Source organism: Mobula birostris, chromosome 1 (assembly GCF_030028105.1).
Source record: "Mobula birostris isolate sMobBir1 chromosome 1, sMobBir1.hap1, whole genome shotgun sequence".
NCBI lineage: Eukaryota > Metazoa > Chordata > Chondrichthyes > Myliobatiformes > Myliobatidae > Mobula > Mobula birostris.
Genome location: NC_092370.1, coordinates 94366115 through 94380000, shown reverse-complemented (window position 1 = coordinate 94380000; position 13886 = coordinate 94366115). Strand labels below are relative to the sequence as shown.

Sequence of the window (13886 nt, the reverse complement as noted above, 5' to 3'; positions counted from 1 at the left end):
CCCATACTGTCACTCCATTCCCCAACCGGTTACCAGAATCAGGTTTACTATAAACACAAGAAAATCTGCAGATGCTGGAAATCCAAAGCAACACAGGACCAGTAAGCCCTGGCCTGCTGAGTTCCTCCAGCATTACCTCAGGTTTGTTATTACTCACATAAATTGTAAAATATATTGTTTTGTGACTGTAGTGGAAGACATAAAAAATTAATATAAGTTACAATAAAGGTAAATAAATAAGCAGTTGTATAAAATAAAGAGGAATAGCAAGATAACGTTTATAGGTTTGTGGACAGTTTAGATTTGATGTCTGGGAATCAGACGTTCTCCTTCTGATTTCTTCTATTATTCGGGCTTACTCCCACATCCCAAAAGACATTAATAACTGGCTACCATAATTGACCCCTTGGTGTGGGCAAATAGTAAATGAATCATAGAGCATTGAACATTACTGCACAGTACAGGCTTTTCAGCCCATGATGTTGAGATGACCCTTGGCCCTAGTCCAAGAACAATCTAACCCTTCTCTCCCACATAGCCCTTCATTTTTCTTTCATCCATGTGCTTACCTACGAGACTCTTAGATGTCCCTAATGTACCTGCCTCAGTTAAATATCTCCAGTTATGAGTATGGGCTCAATTTTTCTAACGGTTAGAGAATAAGTGAAGTGTGAGAGGACAGTGGTTGCAGAGAACTGGATTAAGCAGGCTTTTTACTTGCTCTTTTTTTCCAGAATAGTTGGACTCCATTGCATTTTGCAGCAAAGTCTGGTTCCCTGGATACAGTACAGTTCCTGGTGGAAAATGGAGCTTCTCCCAAGTTGGAATGTAAGGAAGGAAAGACACCCATTCAGTATGCAGCAGCTGACCGCCACCAGGAGGTGGTGAGTTTTTTAATCCAAAAGAATAACATAACCTTGAAACTGACAGAGGACCGCAAGGTAGGTGATGGAGGTTCAAAACTCTAAACAGTGCAGACTAGAACCAACTGCACCTGGATCCAACATTTTATAGCACACCTCGGAAATATATTTTTCATAGAACCATGGCACAATGTTACTCAGAAGCCTTGAAATGAAAACTCAGTTATGCTTACTGTCTCTGCACTTTCCCCATAGCTCTTTGAAAATTTATCCAGTTCACTTTGAGTCACACTATTAAACATGCTTTTACTGTTCTTTCATTCCAGATGAAAGCAAAACACTTCATATTTATTCCTTCATGTTGCCTTCAAGTCATTTTCTAAATATTTTTGCTTTCATAAGTATACATTTTTGCAAAGTGTGTTTTTTGAACAAAGCAGGACACTGCAATGGGTTATGGACAGGTTGAATGAGTGGGCAAAGGTTTAATTAGGGAAGTGTGAGGTCATGCACTTTGTCTAAAAAAATCAAAGAAAGTAGATTATTACCTAAATGAAGAAAGACTGCAAGTGAGTAAAGTACAGAGAGATCTAGGTGTTCTGATGCATGAATCACAAAATGCTAGAAGGCAAGTTCAACACATAATTGCAATTGTACAGAGTATTCAGCTTGATTATTACCTACATTTTTGGTCTTCTTACTTTAAAAATATAGTAACATTGCAGCCAGTATTAAGTGGGTGACCTCATATTTTTAAATACTGACACCTATTCCTAGATATTTCCACAAGAAGAAACATCCTCACCACATCTACCACATTAAGACCTCAGCAGATCTTATAGAAGTAACTCTCACTTTGTTAATCTCCAATAGACACAAGTCTTACATCTCCAACTTTCCTCCTTAAGACAATTTCCCCATTCCTGGTATTAATCTTGTAAACCTTAGGGAAACCAAGCAAGCTGAAGCCGGTAAAAAGAATAAAATAATATATCGGCTAGATTATGTGAAGGATATGAGGAAGCTTTTGTTGAGAACTGGCCAGTTGTTGTATTTCTCTGTTTAAACTACATAAGTCTGCAAGAGATGGGCTGGCAATCATTTCACACCAACACTCTGTGCTTTAATTGTGTGAAAGCTTTTGAGAGATTTCAATGGATAAGATTCACTGTAAATATAATTACAATTGCTGAATTGTTCTGATTTTGTCAGTGCATTAATGAACTAACATAGTTCTTATGGATTTTATTGCAGTTCCTCTTTGATCTTATGGTCTGTGGAAAACTGAATGGGAACAAGGTCATTGAAGAGTTTGTTCTGCACTCAGCTGCCCCCATGGACACGGCCATCAAACTCTCCCATGCTTTTGGCATCACGGCTCTGAAAGAAAAGGAGAGATACAGGGAGTGGCTGGAAGCTGCCAAGTACTGTGAGAACATGGCCAGTGAGCTGCTTACAGTGGCGTCTGGTTGCAAGAGTGCTGGCTATTTGCTTCGTGCTGTGGATCAGCGAGGCACCACCATGCTGGACTCCTTAATAGAGTGCGAACAGAAGGAAGTGGTAGCTCACCCAGCGGTGCAGAAATACCTAACTGACGTCTGGTATGGCAACTTGAAGTGGGCCCACTGGAAAATAGTCCTTTTGTTTTTTATCTTCCTCATCTGTCCTCCTATTTGGCTGCTCTTCTCCCTCCCAATTCACCAGTTCAATAGGATTCCAATTATGAAATTCATGAGTCATTTGGTTTCTCATATCTTCCTCCTGGTGCTGTTTATACTAACAATAGTCTATCCCCCACTTAGCCCAATATATGAAGGTCGGATGCTTCCCTATTGGAATGAATGGCTCCTGCTGGCTTGGCTTTCAGGAATGCTGGCCTCTGAACTGACCCACCCAGGCGAGAGAGTCGGATTGGCATGGATTCGGATATTTCTCTTGGGATTTTCAGCCGTCGCTGTCTTCTGTCACCTGCTTGCTTTTGCCTTCCAGGACAATGAGCGGCTGCACTGTTTTTTTGCACGAAATATTTTCCTCGCAGTAGCCATGACCCTCTGCTTTGTGCAGTTTCTGGAGTTTCTCACCTTCCACCACCTCTTCGGCCCCTGGGCTATCATCATCCGAGACCTGATGAAGGACCTGGCCAGGTTTGCAGTCATCCTTGCGCTGTTTCATGCAGCTTTCACCATGCAGCTCGTAGCAGTTTACCAACCTGTATACCCTGCACCACCACTCAAACCATCTGCTGGAAATAGATCAGGTTCTGAAGAGGCACATTATGACATTCAAGACCCATTGGATATTACTGTCTTACTTTTCTTTGCTCTGTTTGGTATGATGGATCCAGACTCCTTACCCAAATTGTATCGGACGCCCATTTTTACCCAGTTCATTGTCAAGTTTGTTTTTGGAATGTACCTTGTCATGACTCTGATTGTCCTGATCAACTTGCTGATTGCTATGATGAGCGACACATACCAGCGAATCCAGGCACAGTCAGACACTGAGTGGAAGTTTGGGAGGGCCATGTTAATCCGTGACATGTTCAGGAAATCAGGGACCCCTTCTCCATTCAATCTATGCACCAATCTTTTCTACTACATCAAAATGCTGTGCAAACGTAGGGGTAAGTCAATGATTTACATTCATTTGAAAGGGTGGACCAAATTTTTTATGAGTACTTCATGAGTGAAGTTAAATTTGGAATAGGAATTGATTTACTAGTGTCACATTATATGTAGGGAGATATAGTGAAAAGCATTTCTTGCGTACTGTTCATACAGATCAAATCATTACACAGTGTTTTGAGGTAGAACAAGGTAAAACAGTAGCAATGCAGAATTTACTGTAACTAGTAGCTGACTGTCACAATGTAACAGAAAAACTGTAGGTAAACAATAAGGAGGAAGATCACAAGGCAGACTAGGAGGTTAAGAGTCAAACTTATTGGAGTGAAGGAGGACAGGAGATGACTCGAAGGAGGCACAGAAGATGATAGGAGGCATAGGTTGAGTGGATTGCTCGGTTTAAATGGTTAATACAAGTGGGCATAATTTTAAGGTGATCGGAAGAGAGTATGAGGGGATAACAAAGTCAAGTTCCTTATACAGAGAGTTGTGAGTGCATGGAATGCCCTGCCAGGGGTGGGGTTGAGGCAGATACATTACGGGAATTTAAGAACCTGTTGGGCACATGGATGATAGAAAAATGGAGAGCAATTTAGGAGGGTAAGGTTAGATTGATCTTAGAGTAGGTTAACAAAGGATGGCACCTGTAAACTAAAGGGTCTGTACTGTGAAATGTTCTATGTTCTTAGCTTTCTAGGGAACTATAGCAACAGGGAAGAAACTGTTCTGGATGATGGTGGTATGTGTTTTCAGGTTTTTGTATCTTCTGACCAATGGAAGAGGAGAGAAGACAGAATGAACAGAGTGGGTGAGATCTTTGATTATGTTAGCTGCTTTACTGAGATAATGAGAAGTGTAGACAGAGTCCAGGGAGGGGAACTGGTTTCAACGATGTGTTGAGCTGTGTTCACAAATCTCTTCAGTTTCTTGCAGTCACGTGCAAAGCAGTTGCCATCTCAAGCCATTATTCATGCATTGTAGCCCTTATTTTCCTAGCATGTGTATCTATGGAAACTGACAGAAGTAAACCAAAAGGCACAGGAAACCCAGGGATTTGTGTGAAAGAGCAGAGTCTGGTTTATGCCTTTAATAGGCACAGACTCATTGGAGTCATGCAAAATTGGCATTGGTTATTATTTTCACAAGTACCAAAATACAGTGAAAAGCTTTTGTTTGCATGCCATCCAGACAAATCATGCCATGCCTAAGTACATTCAGGTAGTAAAAGAATAATTTCTGATGCAGGATTCTGACCCAATATGTCAACAATTCCTTTCCTCCCACAGATGGTGTTCAGCCTGCTGAATTTCTCCTGCAGATTGTTGCTGCAGAATGCTGTGTTACAGTGACAAAGAAAGTGCAGTTCAGTAAGACAAATAAAGTCCAGGGGCCACGGCCAGGTCAATTTGAAGTCCAAGAGCTCACCTTCAGGCATATGAGAGGTCCATTCAAGAGTCTGATACCAGCAGGATAGAAGTTATCCCCACCACTGTTTTCATGCAATGTGTTTATATGCTCTCAAAAGACAGGATGACTAAAATAACCTGATCACTTGCCCCATGCACCATCAAGTCCTGAAGGTGCCAGGTAATCAGAGTTCTATTCTAATCCAATTTGAATGATTCCCGCAGATTGCATGCATTCTTGCCTCGAGGTATCTATTCCGTCTGCATATGCAAATCAGCCTTCGCCTAATCTTGGATCCTTATTTCTGGTCTTTGAGCTTTTACAATAACAACTTTAAAACATAGAGAATTGTTGTCAGTAATTCAGAAATGATTGCCCATTGATACTCCCTGCATTGACTGGCTACAGTCCCAAAAGTGAGGTCTGGGTAAACCTTCTCTGACTACCTTAAAAAGCTCTCCAGGATGCACTTTAAAAATCCCTTCTCCTGTAAGCCTTTCACACTGAGGTGAAAGCATTGAATATTGGGGAAGTTGGAACTATCTGTTTCGAGATGTACTCTAGCTATTGTTCCATTACAGTATCTGAGTTGGTGGCAGGGTTTAGGCAGATGTCTATTCTTCTGTCTCTGAGTTGATGTAGTCAGCCAATGGTGTGAAAATCTCTCTTCTACCTTTTCTCTTTAATCTTCAATTGACTCCACTGGAACACTTTGGTTCCAGTGATCATAACACCATTAGTTTCAACTTGATCATGGATAAAGATAGATCTGGTCCTAGGGTAGAGGTTCTAAACTGGAAGAAGGCCAAATTTGAAGAAATGAGAAAGGATTTAAAAAGCGTGGATTGGTACAGGTTGTTCTCTGGCAAGGATGTGATCTGTAAGTGGGAAGCCTTCAAAGGAGCAATTTTGAGAGTGCAGAGCTTGTATGTTCCTGTCAGGATTAAAGGCAAAGTGAATAGGAATAAGGAACCTTGGTTCTCAAGGGATATTGCAACTCTAATAAAGAAAAAGAGAGAGTTGTATGACATGTCTAGGAAACAGGGAGTAAATAAGGTGCTTGAGGTGTATAAAAAGTGCAAGAAAATACTTAAGAAGGAAATCAGGAGGGCTAAAAGAAGACATGAGGTTGCTCTTACTAACTCTTCCTTCAGTTAGTCCTGACGAAGGGTCTCGGCCTGAAACGTCGACTGCACCTCTTCCTACAGATGCTGCCTGGCCTGCTGCGTTCACCAGCAACTTTGATGTGTGTTGCTTGAATTTCCAGCATTTGCAGAATTCCTGTTGTTTATGAGGTTGCCTTGGCAGTCAAAGTGAAGGATAATGCAAACAGCTTTTACAGGTATATAAAGAGTGAAAAGATTGTAAGGGATAAAATTGGTCCTCTTGAAGATCAGAATGGTTGGCTATGTGCAGAACCAAAAGAAATGGGGGAGATCTTAAATGGGTTTTTTGCGTCTGTATTTACTAAGGAAACTGGCATGAAGTTTATGGAATTAAGGGAAACAAATAGTGAGATCATGGAAACTGTACAGATTGAAAAGGAGGAGGTGCTTGCTATCTTCAGGCAAATTAAAGTGAATAAATCCCCAGGACCTGACAGGGTATTCCCTCAGACCTTGAAGGAGACTAGTGTTGCGATGGCAGGGCCCCTGGCAGATATATTTAAAATGTCGGTGTCTACAGGTGAGGTGCCGGAGGATTGGAGAATGGCTCATGTTGTTCCGTTGTTTAAAAAAGGATCGAAAAGTAATCCAGGAAATTATAGGCCGCTAAGTTTGACGTTGGTAGTGGGTAAGTTATTGGAGGGAGTACTAAGAGACAGAATCTACAAGCATTTGGATAGACAGGGACCTTATTAGGGAGAGTCAACATGGCTTTGTGCATGGTAGGTCATGTTTGGCCAATCTATTGAAGTTTTTCGAGGAGGTTACCAGGAAATTAGATGAAGGGAGGGCAGTGGATGTTGTCTACATGGACTTCAGTAAGGCCTTTGACAAGGTCCCGCATGAGAGGTTAGTTAGTAAAATTCATTCGCTAGGTATACATGGAGAGGTAGTAAATTGGATTAGACATTGGCTCAAAGAGTGGTAGTAGAGGATTGCATCTCAGAGTGGAGGCCTGTGACTAGTGGTGTGCCACAGGGATCAGTGCTGGGTCCATTGTTATTTGTCATCTATATCAATGATCTGGATGATAATGTGCTAAATTGGATCAGCAAATTTGCTGATGATACAAAGATTGGAGGTGTAGTGAACAGTGAGGAAGGTTTTCAAAGCGTGCAGAGGGATTTGGACCAGCTGGAAAAATGGGCTGAAAAATGGCAGATGGAGTTTAATATGGACAAGTGTGAGGTATCGCACTTTGAAAGGACAAACCAAGGTAGAACATACAGGGTAAATGGTAAGGCACTGAGGAGTGCAGTAGAACAGAGGGATCTGGGAATACAGATACAAAATTCCCTAAAAGTGGCATCACAGGTTGATAGGGTCGTAAAGAGAGCTTTTGGTACATTGGCCTTTATTAATCAAAGTATTGCGTATAAGAGCTGGAATGTTATGATGAGGTTGTATAAGGCATTGGTGAGGCCGAATCTGGAGTATCGGGTTCAGTTTTGGTCACCAAATTACAGGAAGGATATTAATAAGGTTGAAAGAGTGCAGAGAAGGTTTACAAGGATGTTGCCCGGACTTAAGAAACTCAGTTACAGAGAAAGGTTGAATAGGCTAGGACTTTATTCCCTGGAGTGTAGAAGAATGAGGGGAGATTTGATAAGAGGTATATAAAATTATGATGGGTATAGATAGAGTGAATGCAAGCAAGCTTTTTCCACTGAGGCAAGGGGAGAAAAAGACCAGAGGACACGGGTTAAGGGTGAAGAGGGAAAAGTTTAAAGGGAACATTAGGGGGGGCTTCTTCACACAGAGAGTGGTGGGAGTGTGGAATAAGCTGCCAGATGAGGTGGTAAATGCAGGTTCTTTTTTAACATTTAAGAATAAATTGGACAGATACATGGATGGGAGGTGTATGGAGGGATATGGTCTGTGTGCAGGTCAGAGGGACGAGGCAGAAAATGGTTCGGCACAGCCAAGAAGGGCCAAAAGGCCTGTTTCTGTGCTATAGTTTTTCTATGGTTTCTATGGTTTTCTATGGATTCATCAGATTCCATTCTATTTATCCAACTGGTGAAAATATTCCTTTAACATTTTACTAGGGTAAAATTCTGTGTTTTTTCGTATGCCCTGTGATTACTCCTTTTACCACTTTAAATTTTGGGTGGGGGTGGGGTTGGGGTCTGGATGTCAATAGCAAGGCTAGGATGTATTAGCCCCTATTTTTTCTTGTATTCCCAATGATTTCCCTCAGATTCTATCACTGATCTACACAAGGCAATTTACTGTGGCAAATTTGTTTACCAGGTTAATTTGGCAGGCGGGAGGAAAACATCTAGGGTAAACTTCATAGTAACAGGAAGAATTTACAAACTGCACACAGATAGTCCTGAAGGTTTGAATTTAACCCGGGTTATTAGGAGCTATGATGCAGCTTCTCTACAAGCTGAGTCTTTCTGCTTCACCAATCCTATCTTCTTATTGTTCACTTTTTCCTTCTTATAGTCCTCATTTCAATCCCTAAGCCTCTAGAAATTCATCTGAATAACACTTTTATTAAGCACATATGCAACTGAAAATGTATTTGATTTCCTGTTGAAACTTGATAATGGCTACTTCTGGGGCATTTCACACCATTCTATACTTTTGACTTGGTATTTTGCCACTCTTATATCCCTGACCTCATTTCCATATTATCCATGAACAGAATTATATAGTTCCCTCATCCAACATTTGTTGTCAAGCATTGGGGGTAAATATTTTGTTCCAGAACTTGGTCTTCACACTGAACATGAATTAGAGTCCCTTTCTGATAAGTTCCTTACCTCCATCCTTCTTCCCTTTGTTTCACATTCTCCCCCCACTTCTCAGTCAACCCCTCCACTACAATTCTAATTAGAACCTCCAGATTGTCACAGACCCAGTCCAGTTGAAGGATCTTGATCTGAAAAATAGACTTCCTATTCCCTAGTTTGCAGTAGCTTTGCTGTCTCCGCCATTTGACTCATCACTGTCCTAATCCTCAGCCACAATTACAGGCCCGTCTTCCCATTTCTTGATCTTGATTCTCACTTCCCCTTATGCCCCAAGATACAGACCATACCATCCGCACAACCACGATTATATCACTGTTATAATACTTATCCCAACTGACAACCCTTCCCAAACTCCAACAATTCTTTAAGGTCATCCAAATGGTTTTGAACCTCCAGCCACACAGCCCTAAAGCTTGGACTCAATTCCTCGACAACTTGTTTTCATTCACAAAAAAACATTTCTGACTATTTACAAAAACTAACCATAGCATGTGAAAGTTTTAGTCACATTTGGTCTTGTTGTTAAGTAGATTGATAGATTAGGTTAAATGTTACAAGAATTATGATGCCAGAAACAAACTTAATCTGTAGAGATTCCACTCATCAGCTTGAAAATGATTGAATGATATTATTCTACAATCACTTGACATATTTCTATCTCTGTGATGTTAAAGAAGTCAATGCATACTTGTATGATAACATGATGAATCATAATTGCAATAGTGTGAAGGGGAGAGAAATCCCGTGGGAAATAGGGCTGTTGAAATGTTGGAGCAGGGTGAGGTCAATAAACTCACTCGACCTCTCCGGGCAACAGCTCCAGATAATAGCCATCCATTCCAAATCACCAGACTCATACAGTATATAATGCTTGATGTCCAAATATAAAGAATGCAGCACCCTCTTTGTTGCCACCTTCGAAAAAGTAGATCACACATCACAGTGCATCTAAGGCTTATTATGGGCACTTAAACCATTATTCCAATACCACAATAGTTAATACCTTTTTCGCAATGTTTCGCCACAATCCCACATATAAATAGAACATTAATTATTTAGCTCTGGAACAGAGTCTATGCTGGTCATGATGCCAATCTAAACTAATCTCATCTGTCAGTACACAGTCATATTTCCTATATCCCACGAACCTCATGAAAGGTCTCAACCCAAAACGCAACTGCCTGTTTCTCTCCATTGATGCTGCCTGACCTGCTGAGTTCATGCAGCTTTTTGTTTTGTACCACTTCAGATTTCCACCATCTGTAGTCTCTATGTCTCCCTCCATAACCTACCCGTTAATTTATCTGTCTGAACATATCTTTAAACATTGTCATCTTATAAAGTCTTCTTGGGCTTCCAGCTGGGTACAGGTATCAATTTTAACGGATGATTTGATGACAAACTGCCATCTTCATCAGGGATGATGCCTGGGAATGACTAATCCAATGGTATTTATCTAGTCTGATAGTATATATACCCCCAACATCTGTCTCTCCTGCTTGGTTAGTCCTTATCCAATCAGGTTTTCTCTGTCCCACCTTGTTTTCAATTGACTTCCAGTTCTTACTTAGAGCAAAACCTTTATCTTTGTTAATGGTTTCTTTCACCAGGCAGTCCCAGAAATCATTAGCATGGTACAGTAGCTTTGTGCATTCAAAGTCAATCCTATGGCCATTGCAAATGCAATGTTCTACTATAGCAATTTCTCCAGGTGACCCAAATGGATAGACCTCCTGTGCTCCTTGATGCAGGTTTCCACTGTGCGACCTGTACGGCTGTATATACGCTGCTCTGCATACACAAGGAATCCTGTAAATACCAGCCATCCTGAGTCCCAGGTCACCTTTGACCTGCAGAAGCTGTGACTTGAGCCTGTGGATGGTATTAATCCTAACAATGCGGAGGAACCCATCACTACCGCCCGTCTTCCCTGTATTTCCCCAGTTTCCTAGAAGGACCACCAGGATCCTGAAGAAATACCAGATTAATACCATCCACAAACCCATAAGGAAGCTCAAGTCACAGGTACATTGGGAAAGCACGAGATCCTTTTTCAGTTCCATCTTACTTGCTTCTACCAATCTCTACTGCCCCCACTTCAGCTTTGAGCTCGCTATACTGTAAGTTCTCCACCTTGGCCAAACCCATCTCATAAGACCATAAGGTACTGGGGCAAAATTAGGCCATCTGGCCCATTGAGTCTGCTCCACCATTCTTCCTCTCAGCCCCAGTCTCCTGCCTTCTCCACGGATCCCTTCATGTCCTGACCAGTCAAGAATCTATCAATCTCTGCCTTAAATATACATTAAAACTTGGCCTCCATAGCTGCCTGTGGCAACAAATTCCCCAGGTTCACCACTCTCAGATGAAAGAAATTCCTCCTAATCTCCATTCTAAAAGGACATCCCTCTACTCCGAGGCTGTCTCTTCTGGTCCTAGACTTTCCCACCATGGGAAACATTTTCTCAACCTCCACTCTATCAAGGATTTCAACATTCAATAGGTTTAAATTAGGTCACCCCTCATTCTTCTGAATTCTGGTGAATATTGGCCCAGATGCTCTTCATATGGCAAGCCATTCAATCCTGGAATCATTCTCATGCGCCTCCTTTGAATCCTGTCCAGCTTCAGCCATCCTTTCTAAGATATGGGGCCAAAACTGCTCACAATATTCCAAGTGAGGCCTCACTAGTGCTTTATAAAGCCTCACCATTATATCCTTTCTTTTATATTCTAGTCTTCTTGAAATGAATGCTAACATAATATTTGCCTTCCTCACCACAGACTCAACCTGCAAGTTAACCTTTAGGAAAATACTGCACAAGGACTCCCATGTCCCTTTGTGCCTCTGATTTTCAAATTTTCTCTCCATTTAGAAAATAGTGCAGCTGGGTGAACAGAGAATTGTGCCTGTTATTTCCAGCAGGACTGAGCGGCCACAGGCGTACTCTGCACTGGCTGTGCATTTCCCCTCCTTCCCCTGACAGTCATGTAGTTGCCTGTCGTCTGCAATCTAGGGGTGACTATCTCCCTGTAGCTCCTATCTATCATGTCCTCATTCTCTCGTACTACTCGAAGGTCATTAAACTGCAGATCCGGTTGCTACAATCAGCTTCTACCATTGGGAAGAAAATACATTCCACTTTGCGCTCTCCGGTATTCACTCCATTGTCTATAGTTTATAGAGCATAGAATATAGGAAGTTCAAATTCCAAAGAAAGTTTATTATCAAAGTACATATATGTGTTGGTGCGTGGCCAAGTGGTTAAGGCATCGGCCTAGTGATCTGAAGGTCGCTAGTTCGAGCCTCAGCTGAGGCGGCGTGTTGTGTTCTTGAGCAAGGCACTTAACCACACATTGCTCTGCGACAACACCGGTGCCAAGCTGTATGGGCCCTTGTGCCCTTCCCTTGGGCAACATCGGTGGCGTGGAGAGGAGAGACTTGCAGCATGGGCAACTGCTGGTCTTCCATACAACCTTGCCCAGGCCTGCACCCTGGAAACCTTCCAAGGTGCAAATCTATGGTCTCATGAGACTAACGGATGCCTATATATATATGTCAACATAAACAACCCTGAGATTAATTTTCTTGCGGGCATACTCAATAAATCCAATGATCATAACAGAATCAATAAAAGACCATGCCAGCAGAGTGGACAATGAGTGTTAGCACAAACCCAATGCCATATTTAACTTTGCTTGACATAGCCCTCTGCAAGTCATACCTGGTTTTCTGGTACAGACCTGGGTCACCAGACTTGAATGCCACAGATCTATGGCATTGGATCTGTGCTTAGCCACACAGTCATAAGTGTAAAGGTGTAATGTGAGTAGAGCAGGGGGCTTAGTACATAGCCTTGTGGTGCACCTATGCTGATCGAACATAGCACAAGAGCAGGCTCTGGCCCATCGTGACTACAACAAACATGTTGCCATTCGTACTAATGCCATCTGCCTGCATTTAGTCAGTCTAATATTTTTCATGTTCTGTCCAGTCCAATAATAATGTTTGCCTTCACTCAAAAATCATTGCATCCTCTGACGTAATTTCTGCATAAATAAATGGGCATTAACACTGTTCAGTAGAGTTACATGGCACAGAAACAGACCTGCTACTCCTGTTATGAAGTACCAATCTATACTTTATCAGCTCTTGGTCCATAATCTTCTATGCCATGGTGATTCAAGTGTTCATCCAAGTACTTTTAAAATGGTGTGACAGTACCGGCCCCGATTAACTTGTCAAGCAGTGCATTTCAGGTTGCCACCATTCTCCAAATGAAAAAAGTTCCATAGATTACCTCAAACACTTTTATTCCTTGACTTAAAATTACACCCTCAGATTTTAGAAACCTGTTATGGGGGAAAGAACTCTCACTTACTGAGAATTTTTTCCCCTTAACAAATTGTCTAAAGTTTCTCTAAAGTTACCCCACCCCTCTAAACTGAAATACACACAATGATCCAATCAGCATCAAAAGAACTCCACACATGTCAGGTAAGCTGCCTGTCAGAATTGGCCTCTACATTAATCCATCTTTTCTCTTTTGAAGTGATTTATATTTCATTTTTTGTTACGTTTTCTCCTTTTAGGAAAAGGTAAAAGTTTCAATTCCCATTTGCGTTCCTCAGTTCACATGCCTTCTCAAATGGATGCGTAGCAGTCACGTTTTCAAGACTGGGCAAATTTGAATGGTGTCTGTATTCCAAACCCATAGGTAAACTCTGCTCTATGGAGGGCCGGGAATTGATGAATGAAGGAGATAACCTCGACACCATATCGGATACACGCTCTATTGACATGTTGCCGCATGCATCTGCCGGATGGATACAAAGCACCTCTAAAAGAGCAACACAAGTCTCTCCCGAAGGTACAATATTGGCTCCTTTTTGTACTGAAGTATTAACAAAGTTCACAATGTATAAATAACTTTTGGATTCTGAACTCATTAAAACACTATTGTTTTGAGGCAGCAGCCCCGGGCAAAGATATAAACTGACTATAAATTGCAAAATTGAATAGATAATGCAGCAAAAGTTGTTGGAAGACAGCACAGATTTCTT

At 41.6% G+C, this 13886-nt stretch overlaps 1 protein-coding gene across 1 annotated transcript in view; it reads left to right on the top strand.

The window, feature by feature from the left end:
• Positions 1-13886, top strand: part of trpn1 (transient receptor potential cation channel, subfamily N, member 1) — a 217428-nt gene that overhangs the window by 197907 nt on the left and 5635 nt on the right. The window contains exons 25-27 of the mRNA XM_072259540.1: positions 735-941; positions 2118-3486; positions 13541-13693. Of these exons, the coding sequence (XP_072115641.1) occupies positions 735-941; positions 2118-3486; positions 13541-13693 (1729 nt within the window). The remainder of the gene's footprint in view (positions 1-734; positions 942-2117; positions 3487-13540; positions 13694-13886) is intronic.